Consider the following 26,499-nt stretch of genomic DNA (forward strand, 5'->3'; position numbering starts at 1 on the left):
TGGTAACCTCACTACAGTATTGATTCTGGATGTCAAGTGATGGATGATTTAGACACTGCTGGTAAACATCCATGTTGACTGTGAACATCTAGTTTTAAAGTTTTTTTTTATAGGGCATGTATCGAGTTATTACCAAAAGTTGTAGATTTTATCTCAAACTTCAAGTCGTTTCAACACCTCATGTAAACACAGTGTAGAAACACACAGTGTATATGCATTTACACCGAAGATATCTACATTCTCTTTTCTGAGAATATCTACAGAAGACAGATTGTATGTTAGCATGTTCATAGCATGAAATTTGGCAAAAGAAGCACATATTGTAATTCTAATCATAGTAGCATGTTGCAGTCTCTGCAAAAGGTCAGCATTTTTTATCAAGGGTAATTCTGAAGGCCTTTAAAACAGCCCTCCTTAACATTCATAAGCATACATGACCCCGTCAGCTAGAGCACTATCACATTATGATTACCCGCTTAACTGTATTGCATTGTGAAGAAAAAAAAAATCTCACCCCCCCTCCCCTCTCCTCCTCAAGTAAACTCTGCCTCTGACCTGCATTTCCTCACTCTTGAGGGACTACTTTCACTCTGTCTCGAAAGGGAGAGTTGGCTGATGGGGCACTGGGGTCAGATGCTATTGAGCGATGCTTCAAATAAATGTATGAATAAATTACTCGATAAATGAACGGCTGGATTGAAATCACTTGAGAACACCAAAGATTTGAACTTTATCGAGTAGTTGTAGAGGGAAAGGAGAAGAAAATTCTCAGAAACTGCTATTTGCTAAGCTTGGAAGCTTAGAATTTAAATTTCTTTGCAGAAAAGCACAGATTTTGGTTGATTAGGAAAAGGACCTACTGAAATCACAAGAAGTAGATTGAAACACAAAATCTGCAGTTGTGTGGAAAATGCAAAAAAAATCCCTAAATTGGTCTCTGGCTTCAGTTTGATCGAATAGAAAATCACTGCATTGGTAGAGAAGCCAAAAAACTGCAAGGCCTACGACTTAAAGCTCGAAAGTCACGTCAACGCGTTACAACAGCTTGAGAGATAGGGTTGTAAGCTCAGCCATTTGAAGGAGCTTAGAGTGGAGTTGCTGCTTCTTTGTGTTGTAGGGAGCCAGTTGAGGGGGGCTCATTTGTGTGATCAAGATGTGTTCATGCTGCCGTCTTCTTTAGGTTTTGCCAGGCTTATCTGGCTTGGGAGTGACTCAGGATCCCTCAGGAACAGCTAAAACCATTGCTGGGGAGAGGGACATCTAGATCACCTTGCTCAGTGTGCTGCTTCTACAATTTGGCCCAAGTAAGATGTACTCTAATACTGAAATCTGCATCAGCATCAGCTTTCGTAACGGCCCACATTTTGTTTTTTGGGTGAAGGGTATTCCATTCGGTGAATTGGTCTGCTATCAGAGCAAGCTTAGTCAAAAATGTCTGCATCCGGGGTGCTGGTGGCCTAGCGGTCTAAGCGCCCCACATACAGAGGCTACAGTCCTCGTCGCAGGGGTCGCCGGTTTGATTCCCGGCCAATTCCTGCTTGTCTTCCCCCGCTCTCTACTCCCCACATTTCCTGTCTCTCTTCAGCTGTCCTATAAAATAAAGGCAAAAAATATAACTTAAAAAAAAAAAAAGTCTGCAATCACTGATTTTCCTCCTAGATTAATTACATTTTTGTCTCAATTAAGTTTGGATATCATTCCCTTTATCAACCAATATTTAGGTCTAGGTATCAAAATTAGGAAGGTTGAAATAGAATGGAAACATCATAAATAAGAAGTAGGAAATATTAATGGGACACTGAAAAGTCAAACATACAAACATGTCAGAGTTAATGACAAGTTCAACTACACATTCTCAGTTGTCTCCTTTGTAGCCACTGGATACGTTCAATGCCTGAGGCCAACTTAAAGGCTGCATACATATAGAAGCCAGGCGGTGTATACAACACTGTTTTCCTTAGCTTTCAGGCCTTTGAAGTCCCTGAATCCAAAGGCTGCTACATATGTTACAGATCCAGTTGATCGGCCAACACAGCTTGCTCTGTGTGTCAATCTTGGATGTATGTTGTTCATTCATTCTTGTCCCACAACTGTGACTGCCAGGTGCACAATGTGATGCATCCAACAATCAAAAGATCTTTGCCATGGCAGCCATTGAAGATTCCTATTGTTCACAATTCACACACGACAAGTCAAAGTCATACTTGGATTGCATTTAGGTTCATTTGTTAACGCAGTTGGACTCAATTTATACATAAATTGATAGGCAGAATGAGTTGAAGCTGCCAACACAAGTCCTATCTTTGGCCTAACCTACATTATACATTTATATGGAGCTGGTATAATACGCATGAAAAGGCCAAGACTCATGTTTTTGGAAGGAGCAAACAGTAGTGGCGGACTGCCAGAGGCAACAAGGTCCTTATGCTGGTCCAACGATTACCATATGGACAGAAAGTGTATTCCTTTTTTGAAGGATTTATTTTTTAAATTTATATAAATAGACCTTGGTATCCTCTGTTGAATCCTTTCAGTTCAAAGTTTTTGCCTGAAAAATATGATTAAGTCTCACAGTTTTTCAACATTTTTTGTATGATTTGAGCACATTTGCTTGCATGACTTTACAAAAAGGTCCCTGCAGAGAAAATATAAGCAAACCTTAATTGATATTTGTCGAGCCAGTAGATGCCACAATAGAGGCAGTCATGAGACTCCTGGTCCTGGCTTTGTACTGTGTTTTCCTCAAATATTATATTGTAGATGAGCCAGTGTGCAGCAGTAAGCTCATCAAAATGACCTTTTCCAACTCTAAAGAAATGTCCCAGTTCCCTTATAACTCAAATTCCACCTCCACAATGTTGTAGATTTAAGAATTAATTTCACATTATAAAGTATTGGTCAAACAAGCATGACTGTTTTATTTCTTCTGCTTTTATATCTGTTTATTTTTGCACACTGGGCCTTTTAAAAATATCTTGAAAGTATCTGACTTTTTATTGCAGTCATCACACTGATATCGTAAGAAAAAGCCAAAGCATGACAATAGCCTGAGTGTCAACTATGGCTGTGTCCAAGCACAAAATTATTTAAGAGTGTGCTGTGACTGTGTCTTCAGCTGATGAAAAAAATGCTCCACACAGCAAGGCCTAACGGTCCCAATCCCCCTTAGACTGGCACAGATCGATCGCTGCTTGTTATTGACATGACACCTGCCGAGCCGGGCTTTAAGATATCGAAAACCGATGTGGCAGATCAAAAATAGGACGCTGGCTTTCATGTTTGTAAACAGTATCGATTTGCATAATAACCTTAAAAATTAGTTCCTCGGATTAGGCAAGGACAAACCTGTTTCAGCGTTTGTTATGATGCTTGCAGCATATGCCTAATTAGAGAAAAGAAGGCCGGGGCTGTGATCGGCTTGAAAAACAGTCTGTGATCGGCTTGACAAGTCGGTGCATCGCTGTCAACACCTTTTGGGTTGCCACTGTTAATGAAAGCCATTTTGCATTAAATAATAAAATAAAATAAATAAAAAACACCTCTAGACTTCTCGGCAGACAAAAGCGCTGATGCGTCACTTTTACACGGATGCAAATTATTGCTGCGTGTCACAATCATTTATTCATGAGGAGGCCTTCTATCTCTTGTCGGGTTTTACCTGCGCCATGGAGGTGCTCTTTCCTCCACGGTGCCACGGCGCTGGAAAAGAGATGTCAGCCTCCAGGAGTGACGAGGAGACAGATGTACTAAAGAAACAACACAGGCACCACTTCCTTCACCAGACGGGTCCAGTTTAAAAGCACTGAATTATGTATCTTGGTGGCTGACACAACAACAGAATAACTTGTCAGCGCTGAATATCTCAATTTCTCTCAGACAAACTGTGACCTTGATGGCAACCATGGAGCATTGATTGGCTGCAGATTCCTACAGATGCTCAGCTAATGCCAATTATGATGACATTTACAGAGAGATTGTTAACAGCTAGTACCATTAATTGCATGCATGTGTTCTTAATAACAAGGGTACTTACATTCAAATACAAAAAAATTAAACCTGCAAAGCTTTAATTCTTGTGTATTGTTAATACTTTTGCACTCTATTGTTGCAACAAACTGGCATCACAACAAAGATGCTGCAAGGCACAGATGAAGGAGTCTACCAGTTGAACTCCCATTTGTGGACATTTTTTTCGTATAATCCATTGCAACACCATTGCTGCAGCAGGAATTCCCCAGTGAAAAATGCAAAAGATTAAAAAAAAAAGAAACACAAGTTTATGGAAAAATAAAGGCCTAGTGGTGTCTGACAAGCCTTTAAATCTGGGACAGTCATCCCAAAGAGGAATGCACATGCTCATTGCAGGGACATAAAAGCCGAGTTTTAACTGTGCTACAAGGGGGATGGAGATGATAGGCCATTAGTTGGATTGTGTTCTTATAGCCTGTGAAGACTTCTACAGCAGCCCTTATATTTGAAAAGGATGCACTGTTTTTTTAAGAGGCAAACATTTTTATTCTGGATGTGCAGACTCAGAGTGTCACATCAGGGGTAACAGGATAGGAGTACTGCATGGATTCATACTGAAAATGTTTGTTTCTTAGCATTTTGTTCTAGCTTTAAATCAAAGGTCGACATTGCTACATATGTCGTGGCATTGAAAGAACTCTGAAGAAGAGACAAGGTTTAAAGATAAACGATGCAGGCAAAGACAGCGAGAACCAAAGTAACATTCAACAAAACATCACGGGTGGATAAGTCAGATTAATCCAGCCAGAATGCTTCTCCCAGACCAACCTTTACAAAACAATACCATGTGTGCAAGCTTATTTACGAAGTGCTGACACCAGGGCCTGAAAGAATTAGTATTCTGTTAGGTAAATGTTTTCCTCTGGGCTCGATCTCTGCAACAGCTTACAGATGTTTCAGCCATGCAGAGAACGCAAGACTTCTCCCTCCACGGCATGAATGAAAAAGCATGTTGAAGGTTTTGCCCCAGCCAAGCTTTGGGAGTGATCTACAACTTATACTCGGGTACACTTTGCTAAGTACTACCTCGTGCACCGGCCAAGGTTTCATCTGACACAGACGCTATTTAGTGCTGCTTCCATGGACTCCAGTGGATATTGTTTCGGCACAGATTTGTCAGGCTGGCAATGCTCCAGTGACAGATGTATTGACAGCAAAAAGGACTTAGACTACACTGCACAGGAGTATAAAAACATAATCTTAAATGCTCTACAAGAGCGTTTATATTCTTGCATATCCTGGCTCTTTTTTCTTTTTTTTTGCAATAGAAAAACAGTGGATTATAAAAAGGGCTGCGTTTTTCTTTCTTGTATTTCTTTCCAACTCTCTTGTTCGCTCTCTCACACCATGCAGGAGTCATAAAAGCAAACGGAGCCAATCTTGTTTACAAGGAGTAGTTGGAGTAGCAGGACCAGCTGACTGCAGCCTCGACTCCCATTTACTGGTGTAACAAACCATCAGTGAGGGGAAGGGGGAGCAAGGAAGGCAAGGAGGGGGGAAACATTGTTATCAGCAGGCCAGATAAACCCCCTCCAGAGGTAGTGCTGATAGAGAGGCAGCCCCGCCGCTGGGCAAATAGAAAGATCCTATCTGGTCCTTGCTCTGAGCTGGCCAATCAGCCCAGCAGAAGCACCAAGGCTTTTCTCAAACATGGGAAATGTGCAGAGAGAGGAGACCAGGTCTGCTCCTCTTCTTTTTTTTTTTTTTTTTAGAGGAGAATCTGGATCTGAAACATCTTGTAGAAATGGCTGAGAGGAGCAAGGCCTTGGTTGGAGTTGTGAGACTGAAGGTTGGGTGATGCTGGTGTGGCTCAGGTCTGGGTTGGAGGAGGTTTCTTTTACAGGCTGAAAGAGATGAGATCAGAATGTTTTCATCCTGGTCCTGGCCACATCTTCAGCTATCTATCTACTCAGCAGAACAGACCCGGTCTTTACTGAAATACCTGATGTGTTAACTGACCAAATGTATCGACTTTATGGTCAATAATAACTGCAGGTCAGCAAGATTTAATATTGAATATTGATTTTGCGCTCAATGTTAATTTTCATCAATGATGACATTTTCTTGACTTGCCTTTTAAATCTTGGCCTTGAACAGCAACCAAAACGAATGCGACTTGCAGTATTTGACAGGGACGGTAATAACATTGATTCACCAGTTTATCATTCAAGGGCCTGTAATGTGTTCCTGTTATAGTACTTTTCAAGGCAGACCTAGTATCACCTGTATTTTTGATAGAATATGGAAAACACACTTTTGAGGCTCCAAATTTACAACCTTCAAATTTACGATGTTATTCCGTCGTCCTTGCTGTAATTGTCGTTTTCCGTCTTTGCACTCTGGGATGGAATTTAGACTTTGTTTTTCATTTCAGAGTGATGGCTTTTTCGGCTGCCATGATGTCTGTTGATTGACCTGATATTTCTCTCTTTTTTAAGACTCCTTTTGATAAAAAAAAAGGAGCAAGTGAAGCTTTGATTTTATGAAATCTAACTTGCCTATCAGATACTTAATGTCGTTCAATCATATGCGTCTTTTTGGATTATTTCTCCAGATTATAGTCATTTTCTTGCTCTCAAAATTTTCATGAAGCTTTGGCAGAAAAGGGCAGGCAATCTGTCTCATCCTGTGGCTTTCCTTTGGGGTACAAACCCTTGAGGGTGCATCATTGTAACATATCTCACTGCCTATAATATCCAGCATCTTTGAGATACACTCAACACCAGAGGTATAAATTAACTCGTTATTTTATTTCTTGTCATTGGGCTTAAGAGGATATTTTGAGAATAACACAACCTCTTTTTTCTGCAGACCTTTACCTCCCTGAGATTCATTTTAAAAAGCACTTTTCTTTCATTTTATTCAGCTCTCAGTCAAGTCAGCTTTGCGAACACCGTTAGAAGAGGGGCACTCACTGAAGTTTCAGTAATTGTACTTGAGTCAAATATTTCTGCACTCTTTCCACCTCTATTCAGCAGCTTGATATATGATAGTGGTGAGAGGCCATAAGCTTCCCTGTAACAAGCAGGAGGCTCGTTTCTAGAGGCAGAAAAGGAGGGCTACAGCAGGGTGAAGAGGCTACAGCTGTCATTGCTTAATGGCGTGCTGGAGTACACACACACACACACATACGCATGCACATAAACACACGCAGACCCTACACACCTATAAATACGGGGTAAATGAGGAAGCTTTGGATGTATGCATACACATTAAACCGCACTCTTTCATGCACACTCGCTTAATGTGCAGGAAATGAGGAGAGGAGGCTTTGGATGTACATATAAAAAAAACGTGTGTGTGAATGCATACCCCTGAAGACATTCAAATGGAATCACAGAAACACACACATGCACTGGATGTGTACACGGATGTACGCACTCTCACACAACATGAATATGTATTCCTTAACATTCAGAAGGGAGTACACATAGAGCCATACACTGAGATGGCACATGCTGTATAGACACACCTTCACACACCAAGCGTTGCCCGTGACAGATGTTGGCAGGAGTATTGCCAGGAAGAAAGCTCTTTTATTTCTTTTATTCTCAGTGAGTTTTGGCATGCCTGTCCTCGTACATAGTGTGGCCATGTCACCGAAGCTGTTTCTTTTCTCTTCCAGTTCCGCCATGCACGTTTCTTCTTCCTTTTCTTTCCCCCCTCTCTATGTTATCATCATGAAATTGAAGTCATTTGTGCCAAAAGAGATTAGAAGAGAATCGGGGAAAGCGAGGGGGACATTAGCAAAGATATTTTTGTCAGTAATGAGCTAACTCTTTGTTATGTGCCGGGCTAAGGAGGTCTAATGATGACGTTTGTACCAAGAAGGAAGAAACTAAGTCTCTAGAGTCCACACACAACCAGAAACCACGGGCTTTGGTGCAACTCTTAACTCTATTCAATTATGCAGATGAGCCCGTTGGCCGTCACTTTAATGATGACGTGGGTAAACAGGCATAGCTTCCTTTTCTGTCTTTATGAGTCCCTTCACACACCCCCACCCCTCTGCAACCCCCTTATTTCTTATTTTTGCACCCACAAGAAAGTTAATTGTCTTAGTCATTAAAGAGGTATCAGCTGTCATGCCACTGACAAAGATATAAAGAGAAGGGAAGGCAGAGAGGGATATGAAGAAGAGAGAGTTGAGAGAGATTTATTTTTTGCCTTCCAGGCTGATGGCAAAGAATCTCCTAAGATGCAATCATGATATTTTGATGCAGAATGAGGAGTGATCAACCTCTCCAGGCAAAACTACTCCTTGGAGTTTATTTTTTGTTCTCCCCAGCGGCCACCGGGTGGCAGAAGAGCACAAGGAACAGGCCGCTCCTTTTAACAGCCCAACTTCACGCATCAGAGGCGGCGAGGGGAGGCTTTTTTACCTGTGTGCAAACCAACTACTAAAAAAGAACTACCCTTATTGCCTGGGAATTATTTTTAAACTAGGAGTCAAGCACACAGATAGGCTTCATGATCACATGGCTACAGTTGTACACATGCAAGTGTGTAAATGTGGGAGCCCTTTATTCAACTTAAAATATGACTTCTGCGCAAAACAGTGTGTAATAATGAAGCAAAGTGCAGGCAGAGTGAAATAAAAGACACAATTACATTAATTCATAAACACATATAGAATAAATACTATAGTGAACTTTAAGTATTTATTGTATTAAATAGGCGCAGGGCATAAATGCTTGCTAAAAACACTATAGCATGCTGTGGTTACATGTTTTAATTCAACAAAATAATTCAAAACAATGAGACAAAACAACTTTTTTGATAACAGGATGTGTCCATCTGGTAATGTGAAGCCGTGTTTTAAAGTCGCATCACTTTTGATTTGGTTGACTTTAATTGTTAGGGTGCATATCTCGTTGCTAATTTGGTTAAACACCATTAGATGACAATGACGCATTCCAGTGTGTAATTATTGTGTTTCATACTGTGTCTCCATGGTTGAAAATAATTCTCTGAGGTGTAGCTTGCATCATGACCAGCTCATGTTTATGACATTACTTTAAAACTTGCAAATGTTTTAAAAATTCAAGTTGTTTTAAATAGCAAATAAAAGCAAAATTTGGTGGTCTGTGTCCCATAGCAGTCCCCTTTAGCAACCCACACTCTGACAAAAACAGTCTGCTCTCTTTCAGATAGTGCACAAACAGCAATTTATCTCAGCAACATTTCCTCTGCCTACATAGAAACGCGTGTGTAACCAGGAGTAAGGGCAGCGAAAAGAAACTGATAGATGAACGTACAGATATTGCATAACAACGCGCACTGACTGATGCATTGTCTTGATGGATCTTAACTTACAGTCTAGCCTTTAGGTGGGCACCAATCAACCGGCGTATCAAAGCAGGAACATTGTTCAGGAAACATTTCCCTCTGTAGTGTTTCTTTGTCTTTCTGCTGATTGCACGCCGGACGCCCTGAGCACTTGTGACTGAAGACAAATTAACTTGGGAATGATTGTCACATCAAAGTCTTTCTATCCTTGCCTTTCATTTCAGACTCTGGGCATCGAGACCAAAGTTGGGTCCTCAAAGTGATATAAAAATATCTGGCTCTGGCATTGGCTCCATATTTTGCTTGTTGTCCTCTCACTTGTATTTTTTCCGGTCTGCCCGGAGGTGCTCAGGCCACTGAGTACCAACCATCACTACAGTTTATCCCTTTAAGACATCCTTTCTGAGGTATCCAAGTATCAAGGCTGCATTTTTCTATTGAGCTGCTTTTTTGTACGAGGGTATTGTCAAGGATTTTTGGAAGAATAAGTTCCTTGATAAATGTTCTCCTCTTGAACTTTGGTCTTATGTCAGATCATATACTCAATTACTTTTTAGGAAATGTGAAAAATGTCAAGTGCCAAAGGGCCACATATTGTCATTTCCTATGTGGGACCTGCAAAGATGGAACTTTAACTGGGTTAATAATGCAGCTTTTTCAATCCTAAATGTAAGTAGGATGATAAATGATTATGTTATAATGATAACCTTTATTCAGTTTGACAGTCCTTAATTCCATTCAGAAGCCTGTTAAGCTCATAAATAAAATCCCTATTTTGGGCTAAATTATAAAAAAGACAGATTGAGATCTTGATATGGCAGATTTTGGATCCTCATTGATCTCACTTGAACAACTCTGGTGTGTAGTGAGGCCTTACTTCTCAAAGAGAAAAGAGTCAGTCCTCACTCTTTTAGTTTCTTCTGGCTGTGATGTGGACAGACATAACATTTTAAAACATTCTAAGTCTGGAAATGTAACACTACACTTGAACCTGTATTTGCATCACAACTCTAGCCACACAACAAAACAAAAGCACATTAAGGTGACATCTTGTAAATCAGAACAACCTCCCCCCTCCTCATCCCCTTCATGAAAACAACCCTCCAGGGAACAAATACTAAGTGAAAGCTTGTAGGTAAGCAAGACGAACTGTGCGGCGGAGACGTGGCCATCGCCAGTGTTTATTGGACGCCATCTTCTTGTGATGTGACAGGGGGGTCCAAGCCTCATCTCTACACTGTGCAGCTCGGTGCTCTCAGCGGGAGGCTCACGCTCTCCTTCTCCCCGGCGCCCACTGCCAGCCGTCTCCGCCGAGGTGGCGTGCTAATAATTTAAACAGCCCAATCAAAGGCAATGTGATGTTTCACACAAGGGAGAAAAAAGGAAGGGAGGAAAGTGATTATTAGTGTTTGGGAGAGGCAGCCAGAGTGATTGAGCTGAAGGGGGACTTTGATTCTCGGGCCCTCTCCTTGTTTTTCACAATGGCATTGAGTTTAGCCGCCAGGCTTCAGGAATCTGGTGAGCTGTCAGCTGCATGATTGTTAACTTTTTTTAAACTCACTGAAAGCAACACACACAGACATTCATTCTTTGCAGTGCAGGCAAGGGAAGAAATTAGGTGTTTGTCTTCTAGCAATTTTTTTATTTTCAAGTTTTTCCTGTAATTGTTTTATTTTCTACCACTCTGGAAGAAAAGTGCAGCTTCGAGAAGACATTCAAAGAAAAAAATCTCTTTGACAATCACTTCTTATAAGTAGTCAATGTTCAGGTTTTTTAATGTTAGGCTTCATTCAAACACTACCTGGAATAAAACATACGCACACACAGCGGACACACACATAAAGCATGGTCAAGATGAATCACCTTGGCCAGTCAAGAGGTTGCTGAATAGGCACATTTGATGACACGCAAACCCCAATGGTGTTGAAAGGTTTTTGTTAGTCTGTAGATATCACCTCCTGTGCATAAAGCTCCACTTAAAACAATAAATAGAAATGAGCGCATCCAAAGCCCCTGCAGTTTAAACTATATCCCTTTGATATGGGATACCCATTACAGCTGGCTTTATCTAATGGATTGGATTCCCACACCTCATCCCTCCGGTGTTTCAAAGCACTGAAACCTTCAAATGTAATGTGTTATCAGCACATTAGCTGCTCTAGAGCCACCATCAATGGCTAATTTTCCTGCAGGGGACGTTGTAACACAGTTTGAAACACGGGAGCGACCTTTGAACTCGATGGGTTCACATCGTTCACTTTGCTGTTTGCTGTGTGACTTGTTTGATTCTCAAAAGGACTCCTCAATTACTCTGTGACTGGTTTGACTAGGAGGAGTGAATCCAGTCACATGTGTTTGTGTTTGGTCACCTTTCTTAAAACAAGTCATTATTTGATTCCCTGTGGATTGTCTTGCTGTTGGACAGCTTTGAAATCAATTTTTTGTAGTTATTCATGATAGTATCACCACACGGCTACAGTCAGATGAACGTGATGAAACAAAATGTCAGCAAGAAAATTAACCTGCAAAACGACTGTTAAAAAATGTTGCATGTGAATATTAAAAATGTTGTTTTGGGGTTGATTCTTCAAGAATCTGACATTTAGTCGGTCTGTTAGAAAAGATTAGTCGTCCTTTTGAATCTACACACACAAACTCCCACTGTGTCACTCACTTCATATCAACCAGTAAACAAAACCATAGATACATGTTGCAGGAAAAAAAAAATAAGCAGTGCATTTTGGATGACAAGACCATCAAGAGTTCACATCTTCAGTGTATTAAAGTATATAACAGTAATATTAACATTAACCAGGAGTCACCTTTATAAAGCTAGCAGCACACTTCTTCAACAACTGTGTAGTTAAACCCTCCTGTTATGTTGTGGGTCAAATTGACCCATTTTAAAGTTAAAAAAACTGAAACAAAATTGTTAAAAGTATTATTTTGCATTTCTAATGTCACAGTGGATGAAAGGTTAGTGGTATTCAGAGGTTCCTTCCATCTTAGGTAATACATTAAAGTTACATTTTTGAGATACCTGGGATTAGTAAAGTCAGTTTGACTTTGTCAAAGCCACCCAACCTCAGTTGATTTATAATACCAAAAGTTAGAATAGAAATCTATGTTTTTTTGAAACATTTTTAACATTTTTTAAAAGTGAGTATAACTGTTTTTGCAAATGAACCTTTCAAAAGCCTTCCCAACCAGCTAAATACAGCATAAAAATCTGGCTATATGACAGAAGAGGTGTCTCCTGTTAATTTTTTCAACATCACTTCATAAAAAATAAAAAAATCCAAATGTAAAATAAAATAAACAAAAATATATGTCATGTACAACTATTGTATTTACTTTTAGGGCTTTTCAATGTACATTAAAACATTTTTTACATACATTTTCATTAAAAAAATGAGCGAGTTATGCTCATTGAACCATGATCTTTGAGAATTAAAGAACACCATAGCACTAAATATTGATTGAAATGGTTAGTATTGGAGTTAATATTGAGATTTAAAAAAATTTAGTTGGGATTTTTTGGGGGTTCGGACACTTTTGAATCATTAAATATGCCCCGGGTCAAGTTGACTCAGGAACATTATTGCTGTCCCTAAGAAACGAACATAAAAGGAGGGTTAAGAGTGAAATATTTAAAATTGAAGATGAAGCTTTAATGTAAGGTAGTTCTGATTTACAAGCTTTAAAATAATTAATTCCCAGTATGACTTATTGAGACTTCACCAATTGTTGTGAGGCAGCAGGATGTGGTTGGTATCAAACAACAACATCATTACATTTTTCTCTGTTTCCTGTTAATTTTACTCCACTCACTTGAATGTATCAGAAGTACATCATGATTCCCCTTTGATATTTTGTTGTAATTTATGTATTGTGTCACTCAAACATTAACAGCAATGTACATGAACGAGTTAAGAGGTTGTTCACATTGAAAGTTCAATCATTCATTTTATTCTTAGTTGAATTGTTTTTTAATACTTTATTTGTCCAAATGTGTGAAAACCATATGACACAAGGTCACAAGGTCATCCACGTGTAAAAGAGCAAAGACAAAACAGACCACCCAAACAAATAAAACAAGACAGAAGATTTAAAGATACAAACAGAAATTCAGATTTTCTACTGGCAATTATACCATAAACCCAAGCCCCCCCAACTTTTCATAGTCCATCCCCAGATGCCTCAACTAGGACCTATAACATGAGATAATTAGGAAGCTTAGGTACAAGACAGGTAACCAGACAATCTTCATTTCATAAAGGTAATACACTTGACAAAGGAGACGTGATTGATCACTATTGGCAATAAAAAAAGAGGATATATGCTACATTCTAGTAATAATTATATCTCAAAATCCCAACGTGCCATAGCTCATTCCTAGATGCCTGCCATCTATTCTTATATGAATGTATCTGTATTAATTTAACTTACTTGTCTATGTGTAACCTGTAAGTCGTAGTTTTTAGCTGGTTTTGAACAGACTAAAATGAATACTGTCTCCACTTGGTGAGCTTTAAAAGTAAATGAGACCAAGATGTACAGACTTATTATTTTTACTTTGTTGTTTTTAGTGTCTGAAACTGCTGCTGTGGGGTCGGTGTCAGATGAAGTGATCAACTACAAGCTGACAAGACAGATTTTATTTACACTTTACACGGCAAAACTTCCAAAGAGTGATGCATTTGACTGAAAAAAAGATGACAGGATGAGATTCTCTCATCAGAAAACACAAATGAGCTTAAAGCTCCTGTTGTAGGGGTTTTAACTTGTTTTGAAACCGCCTAAAATAAATACAGTTACATTTGTATGAGTTACAAAACCTAATGAAACCGTAATAAACAAGTTACATCATTTATTTTGTTTATTTTGGGGCCTAAAATGTCTGCTGTGCTGCAGGGTAGGTGTCAGATGAATCAGAATCAGCTTTATTGGCCAGGTATGCTTGAACACACGAGGAATTTGTCTTTGGTAAGCTGTGCTCTCTTTGTACAAAATCATAAGAATAAGGTATAAAAATGAAGATATAAATATAATGATAATAATAATAACATCAACTATAAAACACAAAAGAATAACAAATAGGCATGACTAATATGTACAGGCTAAAAATGATATAAGATAATAGTGCAGTGGTGAGTAGTGCAAAGATGCTGACGTGAACGTGAGGTAGTTTTACATTAAAAAAGTATATGTATGGGGCGCTGGTAGCCTAGCGGTCTAAGCGCCCCACATATGGAGGCTGCAGTCCTCGTTGCAGGGGTCGCCGGTTCGATTCCCGGCCGCGACCATTACCCACATGTCTTCCCCCACCCTCTGCCTGCATTTCCTGTCTCTCTTCAGCTGTCCTATCAAATAAAAGCAAAAAAGCCCAAAATATAACTTAAAAAAAAAAAAAAAAGTATATGTAGGTGATAGTTACATAATAAATAAATCAAAATATGTGAATTCTGCTTGGAGAATTGTTACATTGTATATCTACATGTTTATTTACAGAGAGTATTGTTCCGTGTTTATTTGACAGTGACAGGTATGACACTTATGGATGAAGTGTTTATTTACACTCTGCCAAATCAATCTTTCTTTGCAATTTCCACAGCAACATTCACAATGGCTGATAAAAGACACAAATATTATTATAAAAAAAACCAAAAACTTACATAAGTACAGAACAAAATCAGTTAAGACATAAGAGGTAAGTTTGTCCACAGGGGGCGCCAAAATTAACACAAACCAGAGGTTCCTCACAGGAGCTTTAAACTGAATATATATTAAAACCTAAATAATCTTACTTAAGCTCACCCAGCACATGCCTCATCATAAAGAGATGCACGGAAGAGCATATTCTAGCTTTTTGACACACTCTTCTATAGAGCTGTCAGACTATCATGCTTGCTATAATGTTTGCTTTTCATCTGAAATCACAGTCCAGATTATGTTTGGAAATGACATTATCCAGCAGTATGTTGCCTTATGCTTATCTTATTGACCCAGATTCTAGCCTCTTAAGGTATTGGGACAATTACAACAGTGACAGCTGCTAATAACCATCTAACTCCATGTCATCCGTAGGCCACAACAGCTTTAAAGTACACAGTACACAGATTGAATTGCCTATCACCTGTAATTTTCCTCAGTAGGAGGCTGATGTTTCTTATCCTCTCTGGTTTTGTCGTGGTGTACCACAGATATGTTTTGTTGAGGTGGCAGAGGAGTTTTCTGTGTGTATCATAGAGGGCATTTCTCTCTCCACCTCTTCTTGCTTTCATATTTCCCTCTCTGTCCCTCTTTTCTAAAATAAGAGCAGTAGAAAATAAAGGCCCTACACACTCCAAGTTTAGCACCACTCGGTACTTTTGGTTAGCCTCAGTGGCCCGGTGATTCACTTTGAAATGATCCAATTAAAATAAAGGGCTAATTGTTAGTTTGCTCAACTATTTCTCTGTATTTGTACCTTCTTGTTTTTTCATCCAACTGAAAAATCCTCTCTTCCACATCCATAGGCCGTCACAGCTAAAATTACACGTCCCGCTCCTGAATGTATACCGTATATATGTTTATCCTCTTACTAGAGTTATCATTAGGAAGTATGCAGTGCATGTGAGGTCTTGCATGATAACAGGGTTTGCTGTTGTGCACTCTATATAGAACATGTCTGTGTGCACTCTGCTGTGATTGTGCTTGAACGCCGCAGCAGAAAAAGCGAGCAGACATCTCGAGCAGCAGCCACCAAACAGCTCCTGAAGGGGCGGTCAGGCAGCAGCTGTTTGTTTATTTAGATCTAACTTGTAATTACGTCTGCGACAGACTGCACCACGTCGAAAAAAAAAGACATATTTGGCTCCGCTCACCAGCCAATCGTCGAAGGGCGCTCGCTGTCCCTCTTGATTACAGTCGTGCACTGTAGCCGTGCCATCCCAACGGCTCTGCAAGACGTGAGCCACCAGGATCTTATTTAAGGAGCAATTGTAAGTGACTCAACTGTTCTGAATGTGCTGGAATGAGTAAGTATTTCACATGACAGAGGGAGCCTTTTATTTCCGACATTAAATAGACAATCTGCTAAGTTTGTGCCTCAGAAAGTAAATGCCTGCAAGAAAGAGCACAGTGTAAGGAAACAAAAGTTAATACAACAAGAATCACTCGTGAAGTAGAGCTTTTTGTGCTTGAGCATGTCCTCAGAATGGCAGGAGAGGCCTGTAATGTGACATTACTTTGTCCAGGTTGAAGAGGATTTTCTGCTTGTGATACAAACTGTATGTAAATGTCCCTCTACTTCTGCGGATGCTTGCTGTGTTCCCTCATTTGGCATTCATAAGCAGTTCTGACGACCTCATCAGTTAGACAGAGCTGACTCCAAGACGAAGACGACAAAACCACAGACCTCAAAATGAGGTGAGCAGGAAGACAGAGACTCCACTTCACAGGAAGCGTGCAAACTGAGCCAAATTCTCCCTCTCTGTCTTTCTCTCTTTCTCTATACCCCGTCTTTTCTTCCCTCCCCTTTCTTCCCTCGCTAGTTTAAAGTTGTCCTGGCTTTTATTTTGAGAAATATTAATTTGGTAGAAGAGTGGTGTCGTGTCTGAAACACAACACAAAGAAAGAAAAAAGGAGAGAGGGAGAGTGAGAAAAAGGGGGGAAAGAGGGGAGGAAAAAAGAGGCGCAATGCGTGCACATTTCCCTCGCTTGACGTTTTGCTGAAGTTTGTACGCCACTTGAGCCCGCCGTTTCCCTCGCTAATGATACCAGCGGAGCCTCTCTGGGGAATGGCGTCCGTCGTGCGCCTGGCTTTCACATTTCCAGCACCAGGTATTTTGGGATACGCAAGCGGGGACTATGAGGCACATCATTCCAAGAGCTCATGTGGCTCTTTCTCTCTCTTTCTCTCTCTCTCTCTCTCTTGCTTCCTCTCTCCTCTCCAATCGGCTTCACTCCTCTCCTCTTTCTTGTTGTTGTTGTACTTCTGCATACGCAGACATTCTCTGTCTCACTCTAGTTCTCTCTTTTTCTTTCTTCCTACCTCCCGTCCTCTCTCTCTCTTACTTTTTGATTTGGTAAGGATGATTTCAAGTGCGGAGAGAGGAAAAAAAAAAAGCATGCACAGGAGAGGGAAGAAATCTTTTTATTAACTTATTCATTGTATGTGAAATCAAGAGATTTTTTCCTTCCTCCCCCTCAGCTCCCTCTCCCCCTTTCTCTTGGTTAAGGCAAATGAATGTTTAAAGAGGTAATTTACTGGGCCCTGGCAGGATCCACATTGTGTATTACACAAACAGGCGGCAACAAAAGGAAATTCTAATCTAGACAGTAACACGACTGCACAGAGGATCCTCAGCAGGGGGTCCAGATGAATTATACAACAATCTGTGTTCTCCCTCGTTTAATTTAAAGGTCTGTTTTCAAGGCTATCGCCGGCTCCCACTTCAGAGGAGAGACTTGGCCCGCTGAGGTCAAGCCCATATTGACAAATATCAAGAGGCAAGAAAGGAGCGCCTAAAACGCAGATATGAATAAGTAAAGGCAAACAGATAAGCAAACATAAAGCAATAAGGGAGAGGGGAGGCAGGCAGACAAGCGTACGTACACACAACAACATCTCGTTGGCCATGAAACACGAGGGCCCAGAAGAGGCTTTCCAAGGAACTGAAAGAAACATGACAACTAAGCATGTGAAGGCACATCCTTTTAAATGGGAAATAATCGTTTCTTTGATGTAACTGTGTGGCTGTCAGGGTCTCCTGGTTTCGGCTTAGATATACATTAAAGAAGGAGTCATGGCTGACACTTGGCCATGCCCACGGGCTTGTTGGACCCTGCCCTTGAGGTTTTGTCAGCAGAGGAAGTGAAAATAGCTCGAATGCATCAATTTGTGAGATGATGCTTTCAGAAATAGTCCAAGGCGTTTTATGAATTTTTGTCAGTTACATAATATCTATGTGATTGTGCCAGGTACCTCATGGGGCTTTTATTTTTAACTTCCACTGATGTGTTTTCAAATAACTCCGAATGATGTCTGACTTCACATGCTTTGAACTAAAATATTCTTGAAGAACAGCCCCCTGCTGGACATATTTTTCACTCTCTCTTTCTCCCTTTCAACCTTTTCTTTTCCTTTCTCCCCAGTTTTAGAGAAAGCACGTCATGTGGTGACAGAATTGCGCAGCCACCCTCAGCCACCTCTTGTCGCCACTGATTTCCTTCATAGTTCACGGGAGCCACACACACACACTGCACTCCCCCCCCACCCCACCTCCCGGTTCATCATACCTCGGACAATCAACAGGTCACAGCCCCCTAACCCCTCCCTGTGGCTCACCACCAGGCTGCTTCTGACAGGATGAGTTTGACCTCCGACCCCTTGAGCAGACAGCTCAATCAGCTTTTTATGGCAGCAGTCATAGAGGAGAAAGAGAGCAGAGCCACACCACACGGCTCAGGGGGGGAGAGAAGAGTTTCTTTTCTCATCGTAACCTCCTTCCTCCTCGCCATATATCTGCTTCCTTTTTTAATTTGACACGGCAAAACATGTAGGCGTTAACACCATCCTCACATATTACTCACCTCCTTTATTTTCTCATATCATAATCAGTGTTTTTAAGAATCTAAAGCTTCTATTGCTTTATTTTGTTTGCCCATACCTGGAAAGTCATAACCCCATGCTGACGAATATGATTTGATTTGGGAGGCATTAAATAAAAGGAGAACTCTGATGTAAATTTGGCCCATCATTCACAGCAGCACCGCTAGTGATGTTTGCTCCCTTAAGTCCTCTGAGCTCCACCGCCGATTTAACCTCCAGGGATGAGCAGCTAGTGATCACAACGCTCAGAGGAAGTTAGCGGCCTCCACTCTCCAGAGGCCAGCACTTCCTCTTGATTTCGCCTGTTCTGTCGAGAAAGAAAAGGAAGGTAAAGATAAAAAACACTCCTGCTATGCTGTGTGTGTGGGCTTCACACAACTGTAAAACTGCGTCATCAGCACAAAGATAAAACTCTAGGTGTGTGTGTGTGTGTGCGCGTGCATATGTGTGTGCATGTGTGTATTTTAGACAAGGTGCCTGCCCTGGAGCTAGATAATGTGAACAGAAGCAGATGGGGAAACTTAAACGCACACCCACTAGGGTATAGCAGAGCTGGCACAAAGTAAGAAAAGGTCTTAGAACATCTCCCAGCCCTAGTGGATGCCAGCACTGAAACTGGATGACAAAGAGAGTGAAAAAAGAGAGCGAGAAAAAGAGTGAGTAAGTGAGAAAGAGAAAATCTGTTGTGTGTGTGTGTGTGTGTGTGTGTGTGCGCGTGTGTGCCTGCCTGTGTGTGTTTTGCGCAGAGCCTCAACTTTTTGTTCTTTTTGCATATTTATTCTTTTATGAAACAGTCGGCCCTCTGTCCTTCTGTTTTGTAGCCTATCTGTTGTGCTCAAACACTAAGCATGTCTGGGTTTCCAGAACCACCCCCCCCCACCCGTATAATCCATACAAAAACAATATATTTATATTTCTTTCATCCGTTTAAGATTGAGAAAAAAAAATGCATTGTAAAAAAATGAGGGGAGAAAAGGCAGTGAAATTTGGATGCTGGTCGTGTCTAGTTTGTTTGCAATCCTGCAGAATTCTGAATTAACGCTTTGTAATATACATTATTTTAAACACATCATCATACTGACACAAAAAACACTTGGGCCTTGTAGCAATCAGCCTACTTGATTTTTACATTTTTTATGCCAAAAATCCTTTAACGCAGACTTCAGGAGAAAAATACATGTCAGGGAAATATAAAAAATGCAGCAAGGAAAATAAATGTAATGTTTAAGTTAAAAAGCACATACCCTAAAATAAATGTGATGTGTATGAACTTATTGATCACTGTACATTTACTTAACTCCTCATCATCAAATTTGGTGGGTGAAAGTGAAACAGCTTATACTTAAAAATTGTTTATATCTAAAGTAATTAAGACCTGTTTTTTTTTCCAAAACTTGCCATACATAATAAAAATAAGCATTAAAAGAGCTTTTGGCATGAACACTACATGGCATGACTTCAGACAGTCACAGAGAAACAGTAGAATCATCTCTTCTTTAGTACAGAAGTGTTAAAACTGCTTTCTGGAATGTGATAACATCCTAAAAACAAGAGTGATTTAAAGGTTAAAGAGGCCAATTATTAAAAAAGAGACAATGGTTTAACCCTTGCAAATAATTTTATAATGTGATGTGGGAAGACCGAGCCATACTCACTGCCAAAATCATCATTCCAATTTCACTAAACTGACCTCTGCTTATTTCTTACATCTTATTTTATTTAATTTTTAAAGTTATATTTTTGGGGCTTTTACACCTGTATTGATAGAGGGAGAGGACAGTGGATAATGTAGGAAACTGGGAAAGAGTGGGGGAATGACATGCGGGAAAGGAGCCACAGGCTGGATTGGAACCCGGGCCGCCCGCTACATGGGCGCACAACATTATGCCAAGTCTGTGCCCTATTTAATTTAATTTTGACTCGTACCCGTCACATACTCAGGATTATGTAATGCCTTCATTAGAGCAAGTGTAACTTCATTTGGGGACATTTTTACATTGCTTAATAAAAAGAGGCTGCAGTTAGCAGCACTTATGTGGGTTTGTCCCAAGCTTTCAATGCTGTTAGTCATGACATTTTTAAAAGATTTCTCATTCTGAGGGTTTTCTTTCTTTCTTTCTTTCTTTCTTTCTTTCTTTCTGTCTTTCTTTCTTTCTTTCTTTTTTTCTTTCTTTCTTTCTTTCTTTTTCTCTTTTTTGGTACCACTGCTTCAAACACTGTCTTTTTAGTAGAGTTAAAACTGTTGTCAAGGGTGGTTAAAATTCAAATCCCTGAAAGTTCTTGAAAATTCAACACTCAGCCCACTGGTACTGAGAACCAAAGTATCCAGTGTTATGCTGATGATACAATCTTGTATACCATGGTCTATTGCTCCTAGGCCTTTGACAGATTACAGTCTTATTCGTGTTACCTAAAGACCTCCCTGCTTTACTGTCTGATCTCTATCATACACTAAATTAAATGGAAAACTCTCTGAAACAGTACAGCATTATAAATACCTTCTACTTGGCTGTGTAAAATACTTTAATCTGATTGATCAAAACCCTGTAAAAAATATGAGAGCATGCTGAGGAGCTACTGGGCCCCAAACACCTCTGATAGAGAAAGTGGAGCGAGAACCTGTCCTGTAATCCAAGTATTGCTATGAATTTACTTAAACCTTAAGAGGAAGTGGTAAAAGTGAATTTGTAGGAATTTGTAGTTTCTGGAACCAAGTTGGTTTAATGATTCTAATAAACATATGAGATGACCTTTCTTAACATATAATTGAAAGCTTTACCTGTTATTCTAATAAGGTTTGTGATCAATGAAATACATGTGTCTGAGTGCTTTTGTTTCCATTTTTTTGATTGTATGTGTTTTGTTGTGATGTAGTCAGTTCTGTCTCCCATAAAATATCTTCATCTAATGCTCGGAATTCTCAACAAAGCAAGTAGCACTTGTGCTGACCCCTTAGTCATACATTACATTTCGCAAAGCATCCGAGTCACTTGGGACCAATCTGTTAGGCCTATAAATCTGCTCTGGCTCTCCACATGAGCCAGCCGAGGCAGGCTGGGGGTAAATGGGATGGGGAACTGAGGGAGGGAGAGGGGGGCAATGATTTCTTCCACAATGAGATGCACATGTTGCTGCCTGGTGGGTGGGTGCCGCAGAGGTCAGAGGGGGTGTGTAGGTTAATAATGAGGTGAACTTGATCTTCTCCAGTCCCAGAGAAAACAGGTCACTTTTTCTCCCAAGCGGAAAGAAGACGGTTATCTCAGAGCTGAATGTAAGAAGAGGATGGCGATGTGTATTTTGTCTGAACCGTGGGGTCAAATAATGGTCTTTAGATTCTGAATACATGGGTTATTGATAGTATTGACAACATGAGTAACAGCAGTATTCAAAAGAAGAAGTTATTGAAACATTAGTGATTTCAGGTTTTAGATTAGACTCCAAAGTAATACTCATGTATTTAAAGGATCAGCAAACACAAATTGTGTTTTGCTTTGTTCACTTTGCTTCATCAAAACAAAAAAGTTTCTTTACAGAAGCCTTAAAACTTTTTAATGATCTCCCTTTTTTCCTATTAAACAGAAGAAGCAAATGTTGTACTAAGCAGCTTACAAAATCTCATCATATAAATATATCTATATAAGATAAGATATACTTTATTGGTCCCCCATTGGAGGAAATTCTTTTGTTACAACAGCTTACAACACGGGACAGGGGAATACAACATGTACTAACATTGTTAAAAATGTAATAACAATAATAATAGTAATGATAAAGGTAAAATAGAATAGAATAGAATAAATTATGGCAACTATTACAGATGTATACACACTATGTACACTTATATCTGATAAATAGATAGTAAGGTAAGTTATTGCACGAATAAAATTGCACCAGGTTATTTTAAAAAAACATACACAGTATGAAGAACAGTGCGATTCAGATGGATACAATAGTTATTTGTGAATGTGCCAAGTCAGATAGTAACTCCCATGTAGTGCAATGAAAGATGAGAAAAGATGATTAACGGGACATTGTAGTGCTAGTGTTAAACAGTCTGATATATAAATGTTTTGCCTCCCTCATTAGCACTTAATTCAAAAAGGACAAATATAGGTATAATAATGACAGTTGATAAGCAATGAGAAAGAAACTGAAAATTAAATTTCATCTGCTGTCTGCTACCCTCAAAACCAACTTCCACTGTCTGTAAAACATTTTCTGTAAACTGGAAGCAGGGGCATGTCCAGAACTTTTTGACCGGGGTGGCCCAACTGAGGCTCTCACATAGGCAGGGGTGGCCAGTGAATTTACAAATAAATAACATTTACCCTTTCTGTCTTCACAACCTACTTTCATTAAAGTATTAAAAAGTGGTTATAATCCTTTTGACATAAAAAAAAAAACATGACAAAGTGGCATAAATCTTCTAAGCTTAATTCTTTAAGGACTTACAAAAGATGTTTTTCAAAGTCACATTTGAGGGCACTAATAAAGAAATCTACTGTCAGCCTTTTGGCTCATCCCAAATTATAGATTTTAACAGAAACCCTACCTCTGACAAGGCAAATAACCAATCATAGTTTAGGATGTTGGGGTGCCCCTAGGGTGGCCAGTTGGATTTCAAGGGGTGCCAGTGCCACCCTTGGCCACCCCTCTGGACACGCCACTGACTGGAAGACATTACAACATCCATTGAATGAATGAATAGTTTTGTTTCAGACATTCATTCAAAAAGAACAAAAATACCAAATTTATGTGAATATTCAAAGTACAAAATACAAAGTAATACCATTTTACGTGTTTACAACATATACTGTGTAGTAGAATAGATGACGTGTTCACTGACTGTAAAGCCAGAAAATGTATTTGATTTTAGAAAGATGATTGATTGACAGCTCAGTTGACAAATACAGGCTCCTGCGACTTTTCATAGCCATTGTTTCAGAGTTACAGAAGACATTTTCAACACACTTGACCTTCAGTCTAAACTTTGGAATGACCAACAGAGCGTTCCATCTCCAGTCTTATCTACACATGAGAAGCACTGCTGCTGTTCTCTGATCTAATATTTATTCTATAGCTATCTCTAAACCTCAAATGTGGAGTAACACTTGAATATTTGATGCTCTTTTCATTATCAGACACTTAATATCAGCTGTATCTTAATGCAGCCATGTGGGTCTGGCTTAGTTGCTTCAAATGATGAAACAGGAAATGTGCTGAGAATAAACTGATCAGGATCCCACAGATAATTTGTCAGACAGAATTCTCTTAATCATTTCTATCTGAGAGGCCTGGGGCTAACCATCAACTTTTAATTCACTTTGTGATTATCCAACACGTATACATGGAGAGGGTTATTTCTAAATTCTTCCACCTAGGTTGCAAGTTTTCCACCAACAAATTCCTAAGTTGCTGAGACTAACAGGATTCTGAAGTCAGAGCAGTCAAAATACTGTATGTTCAAACATTTATGGAAATGTGCCAGCAGCTAAATAGCTGTTGATAACAGATAACTAGTTTGGACTTTTTGCATTAAGGAGCTTTTTTGGTGAATTTTGCAGGGATAACATCTACCAGTCAGTTAGAGAATTTCATATAAAATACAGTATATTTAAAAGCCAAAGGAGCATTGAGTTCAAAACAGCTCAACAGCTGAATGCTCTGAAGTTACTGATAGGACTGCAGCAGGGGAGAGAGAGCAGGCAGCATATAGGCTATTCTAAAAAAAAAAGATAAAACTCCAAAGTCTTCTGTAGCAATGTTTAAATTATATAGTATTACGACTGCAGGGGGAAATAAGGTTTTAAAGTGAGTATTTTTGAACATTTTATTTGGCAAAAAATGTTTAGAATTGCAGCCATGACTAATGATATAAAGTGAACAGACTGTACATCTTGGATTAAAGAACAGTAGAGCAGATTGCTGCACTCTGTTGATGCCACTTTATGCCCTTCAGGTAAGGTCTGGAGAATGCCAGCGCCTCACTGAAAACACACATCAACACACACACCCACATTTCCCACCCCCCTGCAAGCCGCTCAAGTTTGATTGATGAGGAAATAGATGGCAAATTGCAGTGTCCATCCTGATGGATGACATCATTTGGCCCAATGTGCTGATCACGTATGCCAAAACAGATCCTTCCTCAACCCCCCATCCCTCCCCTCTTCCTCTGTTTGCTTACAATTGATCAGTGTGAGTTTTGTACACGGGTCTTCTTTGATTTTAATGCATGAGCTGGGGGGAGCAGTTGACGCTGCTCTTTACTGCCTGTCCCAGTCCCTCGACCCTCCTCCCTTGTCTCTGCGCCCACATCCATCTTTATCAAGAGGGGTCCAAGCCATGACAGAGCCAGTAGCACTCTGTTTGTTTACCCTCATACGCAGACAATCAGTCTGTGTTAAATGGCCCTTCTGCTTTCAGATGGATTATTGTTTACACAAGTTCAATTATAGGGGGGCGGGGGGGTTGGTCTCTAAGTGGAGACTTATTGAAGGGGAGACTAAGAGAGATGGGCAATGATTGTCACTGCTTGATATTTTCTGTCAGTATTTGTTCCCATCATCAAATTTGAGCAAACACTATCAAGCCTTTCATTTCCAACTGCCTTGTTTGCCAAGGAATTTTGTGAAAAGCCTTTTCAAACAATGAATGGTAACATGAGAGGCAAATTTTCTAATTGATTTCTGAAGCCTCGACTTTCCACAAGATTATAAGATAAACCTGTGATGTGAGAATAAATCTGTAAAAATATCTCTGACTGGGGTGAGTGGGGTTGTCACATCCATTGGCACAGGAGAGCTCTGCATATTCCTCAATCAAAATTCCTACACGTGTAAACAGCTTTGCCAGGCTGTGTTCTCCCAATGGGTTATTTTGTGGAAGCCATCCAAGCGCCACCTCATATTCAAATGGGCTGACAGGTGAAGAAGAGTCAGACGGGTGTGTGTGGGGGTTTGGGAAAGGAGGGGGGGAGGGGGGGTTGATCGGTGGAGATGTCTTGATTGATGGGCCAATGGCACGCGGTGGCGGCTGAGTTTATGAGCCAGAGCAAATCTGAATATTGAGAACGCGGCCATCGTGTCACACTTGCCATATTAAGAATTATTTGACAATGCATTATGCTGGAGATCTGTCACGCAAAGAAGATGAACATGCCCTCCCCTGCGGCTGAAATTACAACCTGCGGTGCGGTGAGGAGTAGCTCCCCGCCCCACTTTTTGTATTCTCTATGGGCGGCTTTGACACCGGGGCCCATTGACAGGGGCCCTCTTCACTTACTCAGTGTTAGCGGATGCCAAAATGAATGATAAAAAACATCAGTATGCATGGATTCCAATGTCATTCTGTTTCTCATATTTGCAGTGTCGTCTACCATGGCCTTAACTTTGCATGCATTTTTTTTCTTCCATTCAAAACTTCTATAATTATGTTTTTAAAGTATTATCCTTATAGGTGTATTTTTTTAATGTATTTTTTGGGCTTTAGTGCCTTTCATTAGAGATAGGACAGTGGGTAGAGCAGTAAACTGTGAAGAGAGAGTGAGGAATGTCATGGGGCAAAGGGCCACATTGAATTGAATT

At 40.0% G+C, this 26,499-nt stretch overlaps 1 protein-coding gene across 2 annotated transcripts in view; it reads left to right on the forward strand.

The window, feature by feature from the left end:
• aldh18a1 (aldehyde dehydrogenase 18 family, member A1) overlaps positions 1-18,981 on the forward strand; it is a 58,730-nt gene extending 39,749 nt beyond the window's left edge. The window contains exon 17 of one of the 2 annotated variants that reach the window (XM_034708485.1): positions 18,457-18,981. In XM_034708485.1, coding sequence (XP_034564376.1) covers positions 18,457-18,674 — 218 coding nt within the window. In that variant the 3' untranslated portion in view covers positions 18,675-18,981. Of the gene's footprint in view, positions 1-1,180; positions 1,279-18,456 lie in introns of those variants that run through there. The other variant, XM_034708488.1, reaches the window with a different exon arrangement.
• The last annotated feature ends 7,518 nt before the right edge of the window (positions 18,982-26,499 follow it).

This window comes from Notolabrus celidotus, chromosome 18 (genome assembly GCF_009762535.1).
Source record: "Notolabrus celidotus isolate fNotCel1 chromosome 18, fNotCel1.pri, whole genome shotgun sequence".
Classification (NCBI taxonomy): domain Eukaryota; kingdom Metazoa; phylum Chordata; class Actinopteri; order Labriformes; family Labridae; genus Notolabrus; species Notolabrus celidotus.